Source organism: Antedon bifida, chromosome 8, assembly GCF_963402885.1.
Source record: "Antedon bifida chromosome 8, ecAntBifi1.1, whole genome shotgun sequence".
Lineage (NCBI taxonomy): Eukaryota > Metazoa > Echinodermata > Crinoidea > Comatulida > Antedonidae > Antedon > Antedon bifida.
The window spans coordinates 13,706,612-13,727,869 of NC_136233.1; the positions used below are offsets into that span (position 1 = coordinate 13,706,612).

The following is a 21,258-nucleotide window of genomic DNA, read 5'->3' on the forward strand; positions in this document are numbered from 1 at the left end:
TGTACCGGCAGCATCAAGTACATTCACCAAGACTGGTAAGATAAAAATTAACGATGGTATTTTTGTTTTCAGTAAAATCTCAGATTCTCTACTATTGAATCATTAAAATTAATGGAGTGTAAAATTTCGTTCAATATGATAGTTTGCACCAGATAACCTATGACTTACTTTTCTTTTTATAAGTTTGGTGCAATGGCTCAAACACAGCAAGAAAGAATATTGCGAGTTGTGCAAGCATCGCTTTATTTTCACACCAAGTAAGTGATATTAATTATCAAATTTTGTTTTTAATATCCAACACTACTAAGTATTACATGTCTCTGTTTTACATAATTACTATTCATAAGGACTAAATGATATAGGAATATAATAAGCACAACCACATACAGTATTACCCTAGACCTTACTTATTAATTCTATACAAAATACAACATGCATAAACCAAGCTCCACATGCAGCACTCCACTACACCAGGGTTGGCATTTATCAATATTTGCTTATATTTTGCTTAAGCTGAAATATTTAAGAAGTGGATAAGCAAATAACTTATCACACCATTTTAGCAAAATTAAACTCTAGAGGACAATGTCAAAAAGAATTTTTCTATTGCAGAAATGAGTTTAGACAAAATTTTGCATCTTAAGGCAGGATTTGTTCTTCTTAGATTTAAGATAAAATTAAGCAAATATTTTTGCTTAGATATATTAATAAATCTGACTTAAGCAAAATAAAGGATTTAAGGCAAAAGTAAGAAGATTTTTTGCTAAGCAAGTTTGATAAATCCGGCCCCAGTACTTTACAAACTTAAAAAAAGGACTAAGGTTAAGGCCTAGAAAATATCTATGTTTTTAACATACAACAAAACTAAACTTCCAATATTAACAATAATCCTAATAGTAATTTATCTTTTCTATTTCAGTTTATGCCCCTGACATGCCGGCTCGTTTGCCAGTTCAAGACATTGCGAAAGGCTTGTTGAAGAATATAGCAACTGCAGTCAAATGCTGGCTTCACTATACTCTTGTTACATTCGCATGGTTAGGAGTAGTCCCAGTATCTGCCTGTAAGTAATAATTGATGATGTCACATTCATTATGATGATGTCACATATTTTTGTCATCATATTGGTCGATCCAGAAAGTATTGACCAAGTTTAGTCCCTGGTTAAGAATTTTTTCAAAAATTTATGGATGGGATTATACTTGGATTAAATTAACAATGGATTTATGTTACGTCGTGTATCTAAATTTATCCTAAATTAATAGATGAGATTACATTCGAGCATGACATTATATTTATGATTTAATTTAATCTCTTTTTTTACAGCCTGTACCTATAAATGTTTATTCCAAGGATCTATCCAACCCATATTAAATTTACCATCTGATATATTTTCAATGTAAGTTCACTTTTTTCTTTGAAATCAAATATGAGATAAAATTGCAACAAGTTACAGCACATTCCTATCGCACTTTATCCATAATCGAATATTCTATGCTATTATAAGAAAAATGTTCATTTAATTCTTTTTTTCTAGTGAAGCCATAGCTAGTGATATAGTCCAGGGTTGTTTTATTGTTGGATGCACTTTGTGTGCCTTCATCAGTTTGGTGTGGTTAAGAGAACAAGTGGTTAATGGTGGAGGCCCTCAATGGCTTGAACAGCAACCTGACATAGGAGGTCAGAACCAGGCAAACCAGCAACAGCCTCAACAGGCAGTAAGTGATCTTTTAATACAAACTGCACCATAATGGCTTTAATATATATATATATACAAATATAGACAACTTGATTACTATTTTTAACTTGTTTTTTTTAAAGGCCAACAATGATGATAATGCAGCAGAGGGGGTAGCAGCAGAAGGTGAAGCAGCAGAAAATGGTGGTGCGGGTAAGTATCATGTGACCTGAAATCATCTAAATGACAAATAGAATGCTGATACAAAATAGTTTTTTTACTGTACTTACACAGGTATAATAGTATTCTGGGATTAGTATGTTGTGGAAAGATTTATGTTTCATTTTGGTTTATTATTGCAGACGATCTAAATTGGAACGCTTTGGAATGGGATCGTGCTGCTGAAGAATTGACTTGGGAAAGGATGCTGGGATTGGATGGATCATTGATATTTTTAGAGCATGTGTTTTGGGTCATCTCATTAAATGCTTTGTTTGTTTTTATGTTTGGTATGTATAGAATTAATTGTATCTAAAAAAACAGTTTAATTTATAATACAGTTATATATTGCTATAACATTATAATTGCCATCTATTTTGTGCCAAGCTTACTGGATAAATAACAACAGCCTACTCTCTTTGAAGAGTGATATAACTTAAAAGGAGAACACCCTCTCCATAAATGGTGCAGTCCACAAACCAGGATCTCCAGCATCATTTATTTTATAAAAAACAATTGTTTTTTTTCAGCTTTCTTTCCTTATCAACTTGGTCAAATATTGATGTCAATGTTACAATGGAACAAGCTGGTTGGAACATCACGATTTGACAGTGTCTTTACCACCATATTAGGGTATCTTGGACTCACAACAACTCTGCTTATTCTTCATGTATCCTTTGAAATTTGTTTGACTATTATAAAGCTCTATCTACACTTTATGTGGACATGGATATAATGATGTCATATTTGGGTATATCACTACCATATTTGGGCACATCACACTTTTTTGTCAAACTAGTTTGATAGTGTAGACAGAGCTTTAGACTGAAATAAATAATGCACAGGGGAAGATCCAGGTGGGTTCTAGAGGTGCACGTTTCCCCCTTTTGACACCTAAAATGAAATTATTAACTACTTTTTTACAGACTATTAATATTATGTTAGTGCTCCTGGATCTGCACCTGGCATTACAACTATCTGCCTGTGCTCTCCAACCAATCAGTGTTCTGGTATATGCACAATTATTGATTCTTTCTTCTTCAAAATCCTGATATCGTCCTGTAATTGAATAAAGTACAAATCATTTTTTACCTTAACTGACTATTTTATAGTCTGTTGGTCGGGCTTTAACATTTGAGCGCAGTCGTCGCTTTGTTGGTATGTGTTATATAATGTTAAAGGTGTTTTTACTGGTCATCTTAGAGATTGGAGTCTTTCCATTAGTCTGTGGTTGGTGGCTAGATATTTGCTCCCTGGTGAGTGTTAAATCATTACATTTTCTAAATACTTTTTTTATTTTTAGGTATGAAAATGTACATAGATACCTTCTAAATCAATCTTAGGAATTTCAGTGAAATTTTCTGAAAATGTGTCCCGAGTCAGACTCGCCTTCATACATTTAAATTCAGAAATTACATTGAGCAGTAGCTAAATTTTGTTTACTATTTAACCTGTTATGCAAGATTTTAGGTAAACATGCAAATAATGTACATATGTTTGTACTGACTGCTTCATAAAGTTCTTCCTGTAATTACTGCAGTAACTGCAGAAGAATAATTTTGACAAGATTTCTAAAATGTTTATGCTTTGCTTCCATTGCAGTCTTTGTTTAACAGTACCCTCCATGAGCGTGAGGAGGGGTTTACATCTGCTCCTGGCACGTACATGTTCCTTCATTGGTTAGTTGGCATGGTGTACGTGTTTTACTTTGCATCATTCGTCCTACTATTGAGAGAGGTAATTATAATTATTATTATTATTATTATTACTTGTATAGCGCACATTTACATAACATTTAATTATAATCAGCGGCGCTTCACATCAATCGGTATCATAACATTGTTTGAAATATAGTGCCTTTAAATGTTTTTTTAACTGATTATAGTCGTTTAGTTGACTTGGTAATCTTTTCCAAATTGTGGGTCCTGCTACGGCAAACGAACGGTCAGCAAATGTCTTTCGTTTAGTTCGTGGGATTGCCAGGTTAATATTGCTGGTGCTTGAACGTGTACTGCGAGAAACATTCCGCACAGTAAGAATATCTCTCAGGTAACTTGGAGCGGAACCTTTAAGCGAACGCCATACAAGACACGCTATTTTGAATTGACATCTATGAGACATCGGAAGCCAGTGCAAAGGGCGTTTAGTTGCACTGTCATACCGACCTTTCCTGACAATTATTTTCGCAGCTTTGTGCAGTAACCTCTTCATTGGAGCAAGGGTATTAGCAATTGATTTTATAACAAGTAAACCTTAAGAAAAAAATCTACTTTCTTAAAGCTCTGTCTACACTATCAAACTTTATGTGACAAAAAATGTGTTGTGCCCATATATGGACATGATAATGTCATATCACTACCATATGTAAGAATACCATATTTGGGCACATCACACTTTTTTTGTCAAACTAGTTTGATAGTGTAGGCAGAGCTTTATGTAGAATATTAAAATCTTGTTGAGGTTTGAATAAGTGCAAAGTTTCTTCCAACAAACATGCACAGTATTCTTTAAAAACATCCTTCATTTACTTAGATTTTACGGCCTGGTGTTTTGTGGTTTCTGCGGAATTTAAACGACCCGGACTTCAATCCAATTCAAGAGATGATCCATCTACCAATCTACAATCATGTTCGTCGTTTCCTCCTGTCTGTCGTCGTCTTTGGTAGCGTGGTGCTCCTAATGCTTTGGTTACCTGTATCACTTATTAAGTACCTGTTTCCAATGTTCTTACCGTACCATGTGCAGTTGTCAAGGTAACTATAAACATAGACAAATCATATTAAACAAGTACAGTATGACCTTGATTTTACATTCTCTGTATTTTACGTACGTATTATAAACTTTTATATGCCTATCTGTAAAGGTAAACAAAATATTACTACAGCCTTAACTATAGGATTTACATGTTAGGGGCCAATTTTGTTACATCAACTTTCAGTCCTACTGTACATGTAACATGATGTGATCAAACCAAAAGCATGACTAAAACTTGTGTATTTTATAAAATCACCACTATACTCTCTGTCCCAAACAAAAAATATACAAAAAGATAATAAAATAAGTATTGAAAGCTGTCTAAATTAAAGATGTTTGTATATTTTTCTCATAGTGACGCACCTGTAAGTGAGCTATCTTTAGAACTGTTGCTATTACAAGTTGTGTTACCTGCACTCCTGGAACAAGGACATACAAGACTCTGGCTTAAAAACTCTATCAAAGGCTGGTGCCTAGCTGTTGCTTATTGTCTGTAAGTAATACCAAGTTGTATAATTCCTGGTTTAATATTGAGAGCTTAGCCTGTGGATACCAGTTGGTCTTGACTTTATGGGCCCGTTCAGGCTTAGTTATTTGCCCTGGTAAGCTAATTCTTACCCACCAAAGTTAACAATTGCTACCCATAAATACAAATTATCGGGGTAAATAACTAAGCCTAGCTTGCCCTATGTATAAATAACTTGTGGAGTTCCATTTATAATTGGCAGTGATTTACGATCATATTTAATTGGTGATGTTGCTGTAAACGATGGTAATCTGAACGAAGACCACAATGCTGCACAAGAGAATGCTGCACAAGAGAATGATGATCAAGAAGAAGCAGAGGTTGATGACGATGTCAACATCCACCAGGAAGAGGATGAAGAAGAAGATCAACCATTACTCCAGGATGACTATGCACCAGATGAAGATTCTGATGTAGAGATGGCAGAAGATTTAGAGGATGAGGATGAAGCCGAGGAAGAAGATGAGGTTGAGGAAGAGGTGCCAGAAGCTGTTCCAGTTGTAAACCACCCTCTCCACGCTGTGAATGGACTGCATCCTGTGCATCAGGCCTTGCTGAACCAAGGCCAGACTGACTTTCAACCTTATAATAAAACTTCATATTTTACTTTCAAAGTAAGTTATTCATATTCTTAATAATACAACAATAAAAATGTATTTATTTTTAATATCACTAGATACATAAAAAAATAAAACTCTTCTAACTTTATCATTTATTACAGTTGGTGTTACTCGTCATTTTTATGTGCATCACCCTATTCCTATCCAGCTTCATGTGTTTAACCATCCCAGTTGCAATAGGTCGTCGGGTCATGTCCCTGTATGCAGATAACATCACCATCCATGAGCTGTACACAGCTGCATGTGGGGTGTACACGTGTTGGCTTATTTGTAGGTTTATGAGCCTGGTAGCCTCTTGGGTGCCAGAAGGATTTGGTGCCATCTTTACCAGGATACAGAGCTATGCAATTCTGGTAGGTATTACTGTAATGTATTTATCTGAACTTTATTTTAAGTATAAATACTCATAAACATCATACAAGTATATATTAGTCCAGTGTATAGAGTTAGGTACAAAAGATACTCTAAAATTACTCTAGGGCACAAATTATATTATGCAAGTGCCATGTTCAAGCAATTACATTACAACAATGCTGTTATTCCAAAATTCAATTTTGTACCAACAATTACATTTCTAGTGTTCAATCTTGCATATACCAACATCAGTCTTTTTTATTTATGCTGTATTTTCTTTCATAGGCACTGAAGTCGTTAGTGGTTGCTGTAGTACTTCTTGGAGTCGTGCCTTTTCTCATTGGTCTTTTATTTGAATTGGTTGTAGTCGTTCCCCTTAGAGTCCCTATGGATCAGACTCCCGTCTTTTTTCTATGGCAGGTATGTCTGACCTTAACACATCTCTAGTAAAGGTCAAGCGTTGATCATAATACTTCACTCTAAATGTCCAATGTGTCTGGCAATGTTTGTTTGTTATTATTTATTTATACAGTTAAAGACTGGTCTCCCACCCAGTTATGATCAGTGGCTGTGATGTACTAGTATACCTGGGTAACCCACTACTCGTCTTGAAAGATGTACTAGATTCTTTAAAGTGCACATGAGCTAGATGTGTACACTGGACCTACGGTTTATAAATTTGTTAATCAAAGCACCACTTTGTATTGATATTTTTCAGCTAATCACATACATTTTATTGCAATCAGTATATAAAAAGATATAAGATTTCATATTAAAGATGGTTGGGGTTTTTTTTAGGACTGGGCTCTTGGTGTGTTACATACTAAGATATTAGGTGCTGTAACCATGATGGGTCCCAACTGGTGGCTCAAGACAGCTCTAGAGCAAGTAAGTAAACAAAAATATATATATATAAACACATTAGTCATAGAACAGTAATTCTAAACCGCCCAGTGATATACTGAAATTTAATTAATTTTAATTAAATAATATATATATATTTTACCATATATATTGTTAAATTAATTACGATATCATATTTCAACATTAATGGTAATTGAAATCTAACGCTCTGTCTACACCATCAAACTAGTTTGAAAAGTGTGATGTGCCAAAATATGGTAGTGATATGATGTCGCCATGTCCATATATGGGCACATGATATTTATTTGTCACATAAAGTGTGATAGTGTAGACAGGGCTTTATACTATCATAAATAATATTAGAAATAAATCTTTTTTCTTCTAATTTGTTTTGTAGATATACCAAGATGGTTTCCGTAATTTGAATTTATCATATATTGTAAAGAATATGTTATTGCCAGTAGTAGCAACATTGTTGCTGTCTTTAACACTACCATATGTAATAGCTCTGGGAATCCTACCATTATTTGGTAAGTATTCTTTATAGTGATAAATTTTAAAATGTCATTTATCTTTAGGAATCATATCAAAATTATCCTACCGCAGTTACTGCAGTAAATAACTTTGAAAATGATTTACCAAACCTAAATAACTGATACATATTGAAACAAACTAAATCCCCCATTATTGTAGTAGTTACTGCAGTAACTGCAGTAGAATAATTTGATCCCATATATTTTAAAAGAGTACGTAATTTAATCAGAAAAAAAACAAATAATTTTTTTTTTGATCTATTTTTCTTGTCAATAGATTATAATTCTGAAATTAGTGTTTTAAAATCTGTTTTTATAATCACTAGGTTTTAGTGAAGATTCACTACACACAATAGTTCGTAAGATATACCCAACCATGTTAGCAGTGATTGTGCTCGTCTCTGTACTCTTTTTCCAGCTAAGGCAATTTAAAAAATTATATGAACATATTAAAAATGACAAGTAAGTGTAAAATTATTATTATCATTTTCTTTGTAACTTATCTTCAACTGCAATTTTAACATGAATTTTGCCGAGCGGTTAACACAGTGGAATTGTAATTACGTAGTCATAACATTGGCACGGGTTTGAGGCTCACTCACTCCATTTTTCTGGTGGTAGAACGAGTCTTTTTGGAGAAGGTCTATAAACTGTAGGTCCAGTGAATACATCTAGCTCATGTGCACATTAAAGAACCTAGTACATCTTTCAAGACGAGTAGGGGGTTACCCTGGTGTACTAGTACATCACAGCCACTGATCATAACTGGGCCCTCTGAGAGACCAGTCTTTGACTGTATAAATAAATAATAACAAACAAACAATTTTTCAAATCTAGAATTAATTATCTGTTTTTATTTCTAGGTATTTGGTAGGACAACAACTAGTAAACTATGAACATAAGCTGATGAGAGAAAGTGCTACGCAAACATTAACTCAACAAACGCAATGATGTCATTATAGAAAAACAAGTGGCCATGCCGAAATGATTGCATTGTTAACTGTATATTGGTAGCAGACGACGCTTTAAATGTAGCATATGGCGATTCAATTGGAGCAGATGACGCTTTAAATGTAGCAAACAGCACTGTACATGTAGCAGAAGAAAAGAATACATTTAATATTTAACAATCATCGCCAAACAGTGGCACTATTATTAATGTGGTTATTATTTGACAAACAAAATGGTTAATATGAATCTAGTTTTCTAGAATTTGTTTCCTTCAGATGGCAGAGGGAGCTTTTTATTTGCAACGACCGACGACAAATTAAGTCATGTTAATTAATTGAGTGCATTCGGAAATATTGGGACGTGTGTCCTCGCTCCCCCCTCGACATGTCCAGATGACCAATGATACATCAATTGACCTGATCTAGATTGGTGGTCGGGCCTTAGTCGTCAGGTCTCAGTGGTCGCAAGCCCAAATCTCCCTAGTATTATCTAAAAACTGCTTATTAATTACAGGTGCTTGTCTGAATATCTAGTGTTATTTTAACACTTAAACTATAATTATTTTTATATACCTATTTTTATTTTATATATTATTTAGAATTATACTTATTGAATAGAATATGCTTATTATTGCATTCATTGTAAAATTTCATTTTAAAAATAATTTTTTTAAATTTAATTAATTATTTTCTTTTTAACACCAGAAGTTAACATTTAGTTGTGTTTTTTTTTTTAGTCTAATAAGACTATTTCCATTTCAATAGTGTGTATTGACACCTGTTATAATTATATGCAAATATCGTATGTCGTATATACTATAAATAACATGTTTAAAGAAAGTTTCCAAAGCAACTTTATTTTGAATTTATAAATGAAAATGTATTGCAAGGTAGGAGAATGTTTTGTTGATCTCATAAACAGTATTGAGTGATGATATGGTTGTAGGTTGATAATTTGAAAACAGGTTTTTTACAATACTAATGTAATATTAACATTATTAAGGTGGTACATGTAGGGGTTGTTGATTTTGTTTTAAGCTCTGTCTACACTATCAAACATTATGTGACAAGCAAGAAAATGTGATGTGCCCATATATGGACATGATGATGTCATATCACTACCATATTTAGGCATATCACTACCATAATTGGGCACATCACACTTTTTTTTGTCAAAGCCGTTTGATAGTGTAGACAGAGCTTTATGAGGGATTAATTGTAGCTACAAAACCAATGTTAATTATGGTTCATCAAATTTTTTACACAAACATTTATTGCTCCACTCTTTGTATCCAATTGTTTTTCAAATGATTTTCTAACGAATCTGGGTAAAATTAACCCATTATTGAAGTAAATTTGTTTATAAAAGGGAGTATTTTGTGTATTTATCCAATGAATGAAATGTATTCAGTAAACAGTATATTTCATTTGGGTTTACTCATGTTCCGCGAGTAGATCAGTGTTGGTTAAAACCGGTTGAGTTTTTAACAATAAGAAATTAGTATTAAAGAATGTTAATGCAGCATAAACAATGTGATTACCAGTTTGCTAATACTAAACTCCAATTTTCCAATTTAAAGATGTATTGTCCCCCTGAAAAATATCTTTTTTTTTGCCATTTTAATGTCACATAATAGTTATCCACTTTGACCAAAAATTGGATCTAAACAAAAATGTATTTACCTGAAAAAAACTGTAATTTAAAGCAAAAAAAATGGTCAAATTGGCAGCCAGCCAATGGATTTTTGGTTGAATTTAACCATTTATTATGTTATTTTAGTGAAAACATTATTTTTTTTCGTTTTTTTTCTACGAAAATACAAAATAACCTAGTCAGAGTCTGATTTAATTAATCTTCATTTTTCATGTTTTTGGGGGACAATACATCTTTAAGTACGCTATGGGTTCTGTGAGACTTTGTCTTACCACATAATGTATATTATTACAATGTGTATTTAACATCATGTTAGTTCCCACTACATATGTCTGACCGTAGCCCCACAAATTACTGCAGACTGACTCATATGTTCACAGGTTAGAATTTGCGTGTGGCAACATTTTAGTTAGAAGTTTTATGTTACTTTTCTTGGGAAAAAGTGCAATTTGCTTTTGATGTGATGATGAAATTTCACAAATTAAAACAACTTGAATTATAGAAAATGTTGTTACTTTTTGTTATTCTTTATGTAAAGTAAGTCATTCATTATCTGTCATCACATAGAGATATTAATTTCTCTATGGTCATCAATATCACATTTCTTTTATCTTCATGTCTATCATCCTAATATCGTCGTCTTTCAATATTATGACGTCACAAATCGATATCATCGTCAATCAGAACATTACTACATCGTTTTATAGAACGCATTTCATTTACTCAGCAGTGCTATTATATTCACTACACCATTATTCTTTTATGATAATAATAGGACTACAGTGTAATATCATTGAAAGAACATGCAATAATGACACAATAAGATCGATAAAGTAGGCTTCTCAGAACAATAGAAGGTCGTTACGTGGGAACCCATACACACAGTATAGGCCTACCCATAAATTGACACGAACATGTTAATTGAATACTGTTAAATAAGAAATATGTAAGGTTTTCGTTATAATGAACTACGTGTTATCACCATGGCAATGTGACGCTCACACTGTAAGTTTGTTTTGTGTTAGGCCTACCTACATACGTTTGTATGTCCTGTAGATAGGCCACATTTTGCTAGGCACATAGACTAAGTACCGAATGTAGGTTATGTGCTTACTTAATCGGGGACAAGACAGCGTCCTGTCCTGGTGCACGTATGCATACCAGTGGCTTACGTTGGTATATCATTGGTATAAAATACTGCATTAAAGACTTCAACTACTGTAAGTATGTATGTGTACTCATTGGTACCATTATATGTTTTCTTTTTGGTAGTTCATAATTAAATGGCATGCCTAGTTAATCATGACAAGTTAGCTGTAAATTATGGCCTATAACAATGCATAGGCCATATACTAATTTTCAATATAAAGATTTAAATTCAATACGGTGAAATCTTCTTTCAATTTTCATAATTAAACCAGTATTTAGCCTACGCTAAAAACAATATTTGTCGACAGTCACATTAGGAATTCATTCATATGATTGTAAACATATTGTATCAAGGCAATAAAAGTACTATTGCCATAAACCTTAAAGATCATATACATTCATTTACCTATTTCGATATCCTCCTCAGTAATGCTAATTTTACGACCTTCTTTTGTAGGCCCATATCCAAACGACCTGATATATGTGTTTAACTATCGATGAGTGTTTATTCAGAGATAACTAAGTAAATTTACAAAAGTCTTCAATTATATATTTATTATAGATCTCAGACGACTGGTGATATCAAATGACTGGATTTGAAAAGCCTCTCTTGGTTACCAATGCAAAATAACGCTATTATGACGTACATGACGCTATATTAATGACGAAGTAAGCCTATAACATCATGGTATCAACCGATATGGCGACTGAAAAGCTAGGACGTCCGCAGAAGCAATTCGACGTGTTTGTCCGTCTACCGTCTGGAACGACGTCCCCTGTGACTGTTCGATACGACATGACGATCTTCGAGTTAAAGTCAATGATAGAGGTCACGTTCGGAGTTCCGTTAGAAATGCAGAAATTGTGGTATAGACAACGTCTACTGTGCAACGACGATGAGACACTACGTATGTGTATTATCATTCCTGGTGTGAATATTACAGTTGCCTATCCGTACGGGTGGGAAGAGTTGATAGAAGCGTCATTGTCTGGGGATACGAAATCGGTAATCAATGATATCTACCATCACTTCGATAAATCGATCATCGCACGTAGAAGATTCATTGCTTTGTTTATTAGTTCGCAAAAAGGATTTGGCTTTTTAGTTGAGAGGTTTGTATAGCTTATATAATAGTATCATTTTGTATGGAATATTTACTGTGGAATAGAACCATTCAATAGAACCGTGCAATAGAATCAATGCTGAACGGAACCTGATACCAATCATGGCAATACACTCCGATGTGTTATAAAATAAGTTTTTATAGTCTAGTTTTATTGGTGCAATGATTTGTTGGTTTTAACTGAAACATAATTATATTTTAATGTAAGTAGTATATTTTTCCTATTGTTGTAGAATGTTATCAGACGGCGTAAACCCTAATACGCAGACTACAACTGGACGTACGGCTTTGCACATCGCCAGTGCCACGGGTATGATGAATTGCGTCCGCCTACTTCTACAACACCATGCTTCGGTCGATATCCACGATTTATACGGATTCACACCCCAAGAATTAGCCGACAGATCTGGACAGACGGAGGTAGAAGCCAAACTAATCCAATTTCGTCATATTAAGAACAAATGGGACAGTAAAACGCTGACGAGACAATTACCTTGGCCGCTTGCTAAGAATTTTCCCAGATCTAAACTAGCACAAAGTGTTACCCCTGTGATAGAGCTTCAGAGATTATGTATTAGTCCAGGCCCTGAAGAGATTTCTATGTACCCACTGCCCGGACAACGGCCGCGTTCGGCGTTTGTGAAGTCGTCTCCGAAGGTACTTCTCAGTCCTCGATGTAGCCCTACAGTAAACGTAGGCATAGGCCTGAATGGAAGAAACATTACAAAGCACGGAAATGGAGATACTGCCAGACATAATTCAATTACCAAAGTAAAGCACAGACCTAAATCGGCACCCACGGATATACCAAGTGTGACTGAAAAGGCACCATCTGAAAACCTCATCGGTTTAGAAAAGTAAGTGTAGATAAGACATACTGTTAATTATTATCTTTCTTCATAATATCGTCATTATCGTCGACGTCACCATGTCAGTATCATCAACGTCATCACCCACTCTTTCTACTTGTTTCTGACCCAAACAAAATGATTATTATTAAAATGTATGTTTTTATTCGTGTTTAAGGATTGACTGCGGAGGTGGCACTTTGCAAGCCTGGAGTTATGCTGAAGAGACTTCAACTGAAGTTTGTACAACGGACCTTAGTTACAGTGAATTGTCAAAGACTACCCATCAAATTACGTGTGATCTAAGTTTTGTAGAGCTAGAAAAAGAGCAACTTCGAATACGTAAAGCCGTACAACCGAAGTTTATTTCTGAAAAAGATCTATTTCAAATGAAATATGGAAAGAAACGAGCGACGGACGAAGAGAATGAGCAAGCATTCCAACAGTGGTTAGCACTGAAGCAACAAGATGCGAAAGATGAACAATTAATAAGAAAAGTTAGAAAAATGTTAAATCAAGTTACCGAGGTCAAAGTTGAAGAAACGAAAGAATCACCAAAGGAAGAATCAAATATGTCAGCAAATGAAAAAGCGTTCGAAAGTTGGTTGAAGAAAAAGAAAAAGGTTGAAATAATGAAACGTCAACAAGAAAACCAACGAGCAAAGGAGTACAAACATTGTCAAATTAACAGACAGGGGAAAACGTTTGAAGACTGGGTTAAAGAAAAACATAAACTAAAATCAACTAATCGAAAACAAGGGGCAAGTAGGCCTACAACAAATGATGTAAATAGAACAGAGGTTTTTCAGCATTGGTTGAAGAAAAAACAGGAATTGGAACTAGAAAGATTAAAAGCGCGGCCACACTCTGCGGTCGGTGGATTTTCAAACGACAATTTACCAATGCGTCGTAGAGTTAGAATCCAGTCTGCGCATCCTAGATTAAAAACACGGTGACGGCGTTTGAATCCGATATTTAAATGTACCTTTTATTTTATTTAACTATATTATGTACAGCTCTTTCTATACTATCAAGTTAGTTTGACCAAAAAAAAAGGTGTGATGTGCCCAAATATGGTAGTGATATATCCAAATATGGTAGTGATATGATGTCATCATATCCATAAATGGGCACATCATATTTTTTGTCACATAAAGTTTGATAGTGTAGACAGAGCCTTAAAGATGGTAGAAATCAGACAGCGTTTAATGTTTAATATATTGGAAATGTGTCCTTGTCATTATGATCAATGTTGATTGATGTTTTAACATTTTAAATATAATAAAACTAACTGAACAACCAGTTACGTGTTTCACTTTCTTTATTGTTGTGAATAATAGAAACATACTTTCCAATAATAATATATTTACAGTTGTTTTTCTCTTTACCTAACATACGGTACTCTTTACCTAAACTTGAATAATTTTGAAGACAGATTCCTATGTGCGTATAATATATTCAATCCAATGTCCACTTGTAGGATGCATAATTGCGTAATCACCGTATCCAAACATTAATTTCGTTTCATAGGCCTAACCAATTAAGCAGATCATTAGTTTTCTGGTAATTGTTGTAACAATGTATCACTAGGAACAGTGCAGTGATTTCATTTTATTAGGCCTAATTACGATTCAAACAATCATGAATCAATGACGTCAGTCGGCTCAAATAATTACGGACACTCTGTATCGGTATTTGGTTATCGTTCGTCCCCGTAGCCATATTACCACCCTCACTATTTTATCTATACGGTAAATCAAAAATAATTATACATTTACAATAAAACTGTGACTCATCGCTACACTACATAATATAATACCGTATATTGCAAAGTGGATATTGTATTATTTTAACTAAAATATATTTTATATAACTATATATAGTGGTCAAGTGTTGACCTTAATAACATATATTATAATATAAATAGTTCTTAATCTTATATCATTTTATTATAATAAGAAATTTATGCGTGTTCTGGTGGAAGCGCAACACAATGTTGATGAAGTAATTCTATTGTGCTTTCTGGTAAATAAAGCATTTGTTGCCGAATTGGTGGTAATAATACATTTGATAATTCAACATGTCTGTCTGCTGTTAGACCTAACGTAGGCAACTGTGAAGTTAATGGTTGGTGCATACTGTAGGCACTAAGCCTACATCCAGGAGATAAATTATGAGGTTTGGCCGATATGATCATCGGTTCGATGGCAGACTCGTAGCTGTGTGTGTCACTGACGTCTGCACGATTTTCAGGTTCGCTCCAGCCGCAAGAGATACAGACGATTAAAATGATGATGACCACGAAGAAAATGCCGAATGCTACTGCAACACCGAATGCTGTGCCCATCCACGAATTCCAACCATTGTCAATTATTGTAGTTTCTTTAGTTGTAGGAGCTAAACATAAATAAAATAAAAGACAAAATGTTTAGGGGAATTTCAAGTTGTGATTGTAAATCTGTTGTGAATGCACGCACGCATTGGTAGTAATGGTACTATAAATCAATAAATGTTTATTTTACAATTAATATCACTAAACGCTCTGTCAGAGGATTTTTTTTAGTTAAGGAGGCCTAAGCTCAAATCACCATGTAGCCCTACAGTTTATATCACAGTGTTGGTAGTATTACTGGGAGTATTACACATTGTAGAGAATTCTAATGTATTTTTACTTATCAATAAACGTATTAAAATTATTTTTACGTATTAATAAACGTATTAATATTGTAACTTACGATAACATGACTGTCTTAATTCATCACTTCCATCTTTACAATTAGGAAGACCGTCGCATTTAAGGTCCTTATGAATGCACATATCACCTTCACTGCACGGGAAACAATCTAAAGAAATAAAATAATTTAAACATTTACGAAATGTCATATCATAAATATAAATCGTTCAATAGGCCTACAGCGGCTAGCACAGGCTAATTACTAATGGCATCGAACGATATTATTGGCGCGCAAACGAAGTTTTGCAGAGAAAAGAATGCTTTAAGCTGTCTAGTTTGACAAAAAAAGGTGTGGTGTGCCCAGATATGGTAGTGATATGCCCAAATATGGTAGTGATATGATTTCATCATGTCCATATATGGGCACATCACATTAAGTTGTCACATAAAGTTTGATAGTGTAAACAGAGCTTAAAGTTAAAATGGAGAAGAGGAGTAAACCTTGGATGATGGTCTAATTCTTTAAAAAAAAGATTTTCAAAATTAGAAAAGCTCATTTTGGATTATTTTATTATGAAAATTTACCTTCAGAATAGTCATCTGTATATACAGTAGAGTAAATAACAGTAAAACCAATACTCTTCGACAAAACATCACCAGTAATAAAACGTATTGTCATCTCATTGCCTGTACTGACGAGGTACTTATACGCCTCTGGTATGGTGCGTCCACAAAGACCTTTCATAGTGCCTGTTAACCTCAAACTTGAAAGAGCTGGGCCATCATAAACTAGGAGTTCGTCCTGGTAACAATTGTGAGAGTCAGTGATGTCAAAACTGTCGAACCGTATTGCTATTTTCAGGCCAGGCTTTGCCACTAACGTTACTTTACAATCGGTGTTTTCTGCGTAACTATGGTGGCCTGGGTGTGAGAAGATGATACCGCCATTGTGTGAAACTCTTTGCCAGCATTCGCCATCCGTGTCTTGTTGAACATATGCTGTAATAAAATGTATATTTAGTTAAGCAAAAATAAATCAAACAAAATTAAAACAAATATGCATAATTGAATTAGATCAATCTGTAATGTTGTTTTTCATTCGACCTAATTTAGTGAAATTATATACAGTGCATTATTATAATTCACGACTGTATTATTACGTTTAGAAATAGATAAATCTGATCATGAGTTGATTAGATTTATCTCTTTTCAACTGAATAAGCCTACTACCTGGATGAATGACAATATCCATATCCGTAACTACTGTATTACGTTATTCCGTATACTAAAATCATTGTATAATCACACAGCCACACATTGATTGTATACAGATTACTGTTTCAATATTTATATAATGAACAATAGAGATTCGAACCATTCCATTATGAAAACAAATAATGGACAAGAACGAATTCAAGACGATAGACTGCTGAGCGCGAGAAAGAGTAACAAAATGAAGATCAGGCTACAAGAGTGTAGAACAATAAAACATTAAGACACCTATTCAAATGTACGTCACTATTCAAATGAATGGAATTAAAAAGACAGTTTATAATGTTATAGATAATGACGGAATTCCAGGCCCATTGTATGATACGGTGTTGTCACACCTATTGTCTTTTTGCAGTTTATTATTACAGATTGTCTTACAATTTGTCTTACAAATCAACTATGAAATAAAACTCTTATAATTTTACATTTATAATTATTTGAAATGGTACCGGTACACTTACATACCAAAATACAATATTGCAGTGATATTAATCGACATTAACTTAAGTACAGTTTCCACACATTGAACAAAAAGAACAGCCTATACTATAAAAAAAATTTTAAAAAGAAGACAATGTGTGAAAGGAATAACAAGCTGTAATAATTCAGTCATGGTGATTTTACGGTAGTTATATAATATTGATATAATAAATTATAGGTCCATGGTAATAACTAGGCATATATTGCCATTATTAAACCCGTATCAGAAACATTTTGCTCATCTACTAGTCTATTGGGATTAATTAATGGCGTATTATGTAATTACAATCTTATGTAATTATAATCTTACGTAGGCCTAATTGTCATCTTATGTAATAGTAACCTCATATTCGTGTTCTTCACTTATCCACCTTTAGTATAATTAACTGCACTAATTTATCCATGGTTATATTGATATTAGTTTAAAAACTCACTTAAATAGAGACATTTTCTTAGTCATACTAAATATTATTCTATATATTTTAACTGTAGGCCTAATTGTACCTTTTGAAATATGAAATAAACGGTCTGTAGACTACTTTTTATTTTTTTTATTCTCAGTATTATTGCTCGTTTTACATTATCGATGTCATATTATCCAATTCAATTTCCATTTAGATCAAGACACAACTTTGCGCTGATTACTAGCTGCATTAAGGGAGTATGTTTCCATAGGTGTTTGATCAGGAAAAAATGACTGGGGTAATAATGTTCAGCGCTTAGAGGTTTCACAACATTAGGCGCTATATAAATCCAGGATATTATTATTATTATTATTTGGTCATTTGTTAAATAATGGTATCCATTGTGACTTGTGGAGATGATAATTACCAATTTTTTGTTTCCAATTCCAATTATAGGCCGATGCCTAGCAATTAGTATATGCCAGTAAGTAGGTTTTGTTATGGTATGACCTCCATTGATATCTCTTCTCAACACCAGACGTGCTTGACTTTTATATTAATTTACAAACCTTATGTTTAAGAAAGGTAGTGAGCATAATAGATAGGTTTACAATATAAGTGTGTTCTGTTTATCTTGTTGAGCCATGGTGGAACAATGGTTGATCACTATGGAACCCCGTGAAAATACTTAAATGTCAGTTGCAACAATTACTGTCCACACTTAAAGCCCTTTGTGATTGACAGGCGTCTATTATAACGTACAAGTGACAATGTCAATCAATCTCATACAACAAGGTGTGAACTGGCTCTTCCGATTGACTGATTTGGTCATCTTCAAAAAGAAATTAACATGACAAAGGCCTAGGTGGATACCGGAAACTAATGTAGTCTTCGCCTCCAAGTTCACTTCATATCTCTAATTTTGCCTATTTACTTTTCTACGCATTTTGGTTAATTGTCTTATTTGAGATTCAACCGGTGTTTAGTTCAGTTATTTGGCTTTTTATAATAAAACTTTGAATTCTCTACAATAACAACCTATTATGTGTTTTCTAAATACAGTATTTGAGGTTATCAAACCCACAATGCACAGGCAAACAATCAGTGGTTATAGGCACGTACCACAATCAGGAAAGAGTTTTACTGTGATGATCTTATTGAAACTTAGTAAAAATGTTGCAATTTGTTTTGGTCAGTTCAGGAGTTAACAGGGATGCACCTCAGATTTACAAACATTACAGTACTTATAATATGTAAGATTGATGATAAAAACACACATTTAAGTCACAAATTCAAAACTGTGAAAATCATAGGGTTTCAACAAGAAATTAAGAGTACCGGTATTTATCTATGGTACACTCTGTAGCAATTTCAATGTTTCCAAAACTTCGAAAATCCTCATTCTTCGCATTTTGCGTTCGTAACGTTAAAACTATCTTATTGATACATCATGAATAATGTTAAAACACACAATAAAGCACATTATGATATAATAACAGTTACAAGGGATGCACCTCAGATTTACAAACATTACAGTACTTATAATATGTAAGATTAATGATAAAAACACACATTCAAGTCACAGAAAATATTGAATATACTTACTTATATTGTATCCATAAACTTCGTAAAGAAAACATACAGAGATATAAAATAATATATAAAATTCCATGATGTTTGTGAGTGTTCGTATACAACCTGTTTGATCAATGTAATGTGACCACTGATGATAATAGTCTGATTGCCTGGTCATTTAGCGCTTCGTTTACCATAATAAAGAATGGATAATTGGACATGACGGCTGTTACATGTAATTATCACCACCCCTCTGCTACTGGGATTAATTCACTCTTAATATGTATAATAATCAGGATTACTGCATATTTAAATACTATATATTTAATAATTATAATAAGCCTACTCCAAACCTACTACTTTTATGGAAATGTTATAACTGTTAATAAATAATTCAAATATTGTTTTAAAGGAATATATTTTAAGGAAGGAGTAAGCACGGGTAACTAAACCCACCTTTCAATCAAATGTCATGGCGAGTATGTATCACATCGAATAATAGAACTCATCCGGCTCAACGGGAGACGGGCCCTGAGAATACAGTTTGTAGCAAGCAACCAGTGTTAATAAAAAGATTGAATAAAACAAGGGCTATTTGAACAATACAACAGTTTATCACAACGTGTAATTATTATGCAAGTCTAGTATTAAATCATACTACTGCCTTGGTCACCAAAGATTATTTACTATAATACCAATCGAGAAACTGTCAATCAGATTTCGAAAATGATGTGTGCCGTATATATAATATTATATGGTTTAAATAGAAATTGTAGCTTTGTTTCCTTTTATTTATTATTAGTTTATGTATATATTTTTCTTTTTAATATTCGTATTTAATGTTGTATCTTGGGGTCAACTTTAAAGTCTTTCTGACTTATATGACCCTCCCCCACATGATTACTTCATTGTATTTTTTATCCTGTATGTTATTATATTGTGAAAATAAAATAGAATTAATAATTAATTAATATATAACTAACCAACAAATATATGTAAAGAAAGTTAGATTTAGATTTATCGGATATACAATTTGTAAAGCCTTGTCTACACTATCAAACTTTATGTGAAAATGTGATGTGCCCATATATGGACATGATGATGTCATATCAGTACCATATTTGACTATATCACTACCATATTTGGGCACATCACAATTTTTTTTGTCAAACTAGTTTGATAGTGTAGACAGAGCTTAACATTTGTTGGCAATTCGTTTTATCAAAACTCCTCTTCAGAAATAAATAAGAATTTTTCCTGGAGAATTAAGACTGCACTACATATTACAGTATTATTATTATTTTTTAAACAGTTTTAATTACTTTAGTATCACTAGTCGTAGACATTTTTGGTATTTTTACCTGCTTTCTACAGTTGATTTAATTCTTATAATGGTTTTATACATGTATGTACTGCGCCTATATATCATTGATTGGATATATGGCGCATTATAAATGCTCTTATTATTATTTAGTCCCAAAATCACTCCTAATCTTCTTCCTTTTATAAAACTGTTTTATGTTTGTAGTAATATTCAATATAATCATGACATCATTATCAGATCATAAATACTATCACCA

At 33.3% G+C, this 21,258-nt stretch overlaps 3 protein-coding genes across 3 annotated transcripts; 2 read left to right on the forward strand and 1 right to left on the reverse strand.

Moving 5' to 3' along the window:
• On the forward strand, positions 1-8,927 carry LOC144851138 (E3 ubiquitin-protein ligase MARCHF6-like). The gene is made up of 19 exons (XM_078708689.1): positions 1-35; positions 184-257; positions 920-1,063; positions 1,327-1,399; positions 1,538-1,718; positions 1,822-1,891; positions 2,041-2,187; positions 2,428-2,567; positions 3,010-3,153; positions 3,500-3,634; positions 4,430-4,650; positions 5,007-5,144; positions 5,380-5,791; positions 5,899-6,150; positions 6,437-6,571; positions 6,950-7,039; positions 7,413-7,545; positions 7,875-8,010; positions 8,412-8,927. The coding sequence occupies exons 3-19, from the start codon at positions 934-936 to the stop codon at positions 8,497-8,499; spliced, it is 2,625 nt and encodes an 874-aa protein (XP_078564815.1). The 5' UTR covers positions 1-35; positions 184-257; positions 920-933; the 3' UTR covers positions 8,500-8,927.
• Positions 8,928-11,023: 2,096 nt separating this feature from the next.
• LOC144849709 (uncharacterized) lies at positions 11,024-14,521 on the forward strand. The gene is made up of 4 exons (XM_078706721.1): positions 11,024-11,157; positions 11,864-12,414; positions 12,659-13,282; positions 13,452-14,521. The coding sequence occupies exons 2-4, from the start codon at positions 11,987-11,989 to the stop codon at positions 14,227-14,229; spliced, it is 1,830 nt and encodes a 609-aa protein (XP_078562847.1). The 5' UTR covers positions 11,024-11,157; positions 11,864-11,986; the 3' UTR covers positions 14,230-14,521.
• Positions 14,522-14,732: 211 nt separating this feature from the next.
• LOC144850979 (neuropilin and tolloid-like protein 1) lies at positions 14,733-19,856 on the reverse strand. Its single transcript, XM_078708502.1, has 4 exons — positions 19,709-19,856; positions 16,533-16,946; positions 16,009-16,116; positions 14,733-15,670 (listed from the first exon to the last, which is right to left on the reverse strand). The coding sequence occupies exons 1-4, from the start codon at positions 19,854-19,856 to the stop codon at positions 15,237-15,239; spliced, it is 1,104 nt and encodes a 367-aa protein (XP_078564628.1). The 3' UTR covers positions 14,733-15,236.
• Positions 19,857-21,258: the final 1,402 nt, after the last annotated feature.

Excerpts from the sequence above, each read along its gene's own strand:
- LOC144851138 (XM_078708689.1), top strand. The coding sequence starts at position 934 with ATGCCGGCTCGTTTGCCAGTTCAAGACATTGCGAAAGGCTTGTTGAAG. Across the intron at positions 2,568-3,009 it reads CAACTCTGCTTATTCTTCAT|TCTGTTGGTCGGGCTTTAAC; the intron begins GTATCCTTTGAA and ends ACTATTTTATAG. Across the intron at positions 5,145-5,379 it reads CTAGCTGTTGCTTATTGTCT|TGATTTACGATCATATTTAA; the intron begins GTAAGTAATACC and ends TATAATTGGCAG.
- LOC144849709 (XM_078706721.1), top strand. The coding sequence starts at position 11,987 with ATGGTATCAACCGATATGGCGACTGAAAAGCTAGGACGTCCGCAGAAG. Across the intron at positions 12,415-12,658 it reads TTTGGCTTTTTAGTTGAGAG|AATGTTATCAGACGGCGTAA; the intron begins GTTTGTATAGCT and ends CTATTGTTGTAG. Across the intron at positions 13,283-13,451 it reads AACCTCATCGGTTTAGAAAA|GATTGACTGCGGAGGTGGCA; the intron begins GTAAGTGTAGAT and ends TTCGTGTTTAAG.
- LOC144850979 (XM_078708502.1), bottom strand. The coding sequence starts at position 19,856 with ATGACCAGGCAATCAGACTATTATCATCAGTGGTCACATTACATTGAT. Across the intron at positions 16,117-16,532 it reads TACAGATGACTATTCTGAAG|ATTGTTTCCCGTGCAGTGAA; the intron begins GTAAATTTTCAT and ends TTATTTCTTTAG. Across the intron at positions 15,671-16,008 it reads ATTAAGACAGTCATGTTATC|CTCCTACAACTAAAGAAACT; the intron begins GTAAGTTACAAT and ends ATTTATGTTTAG.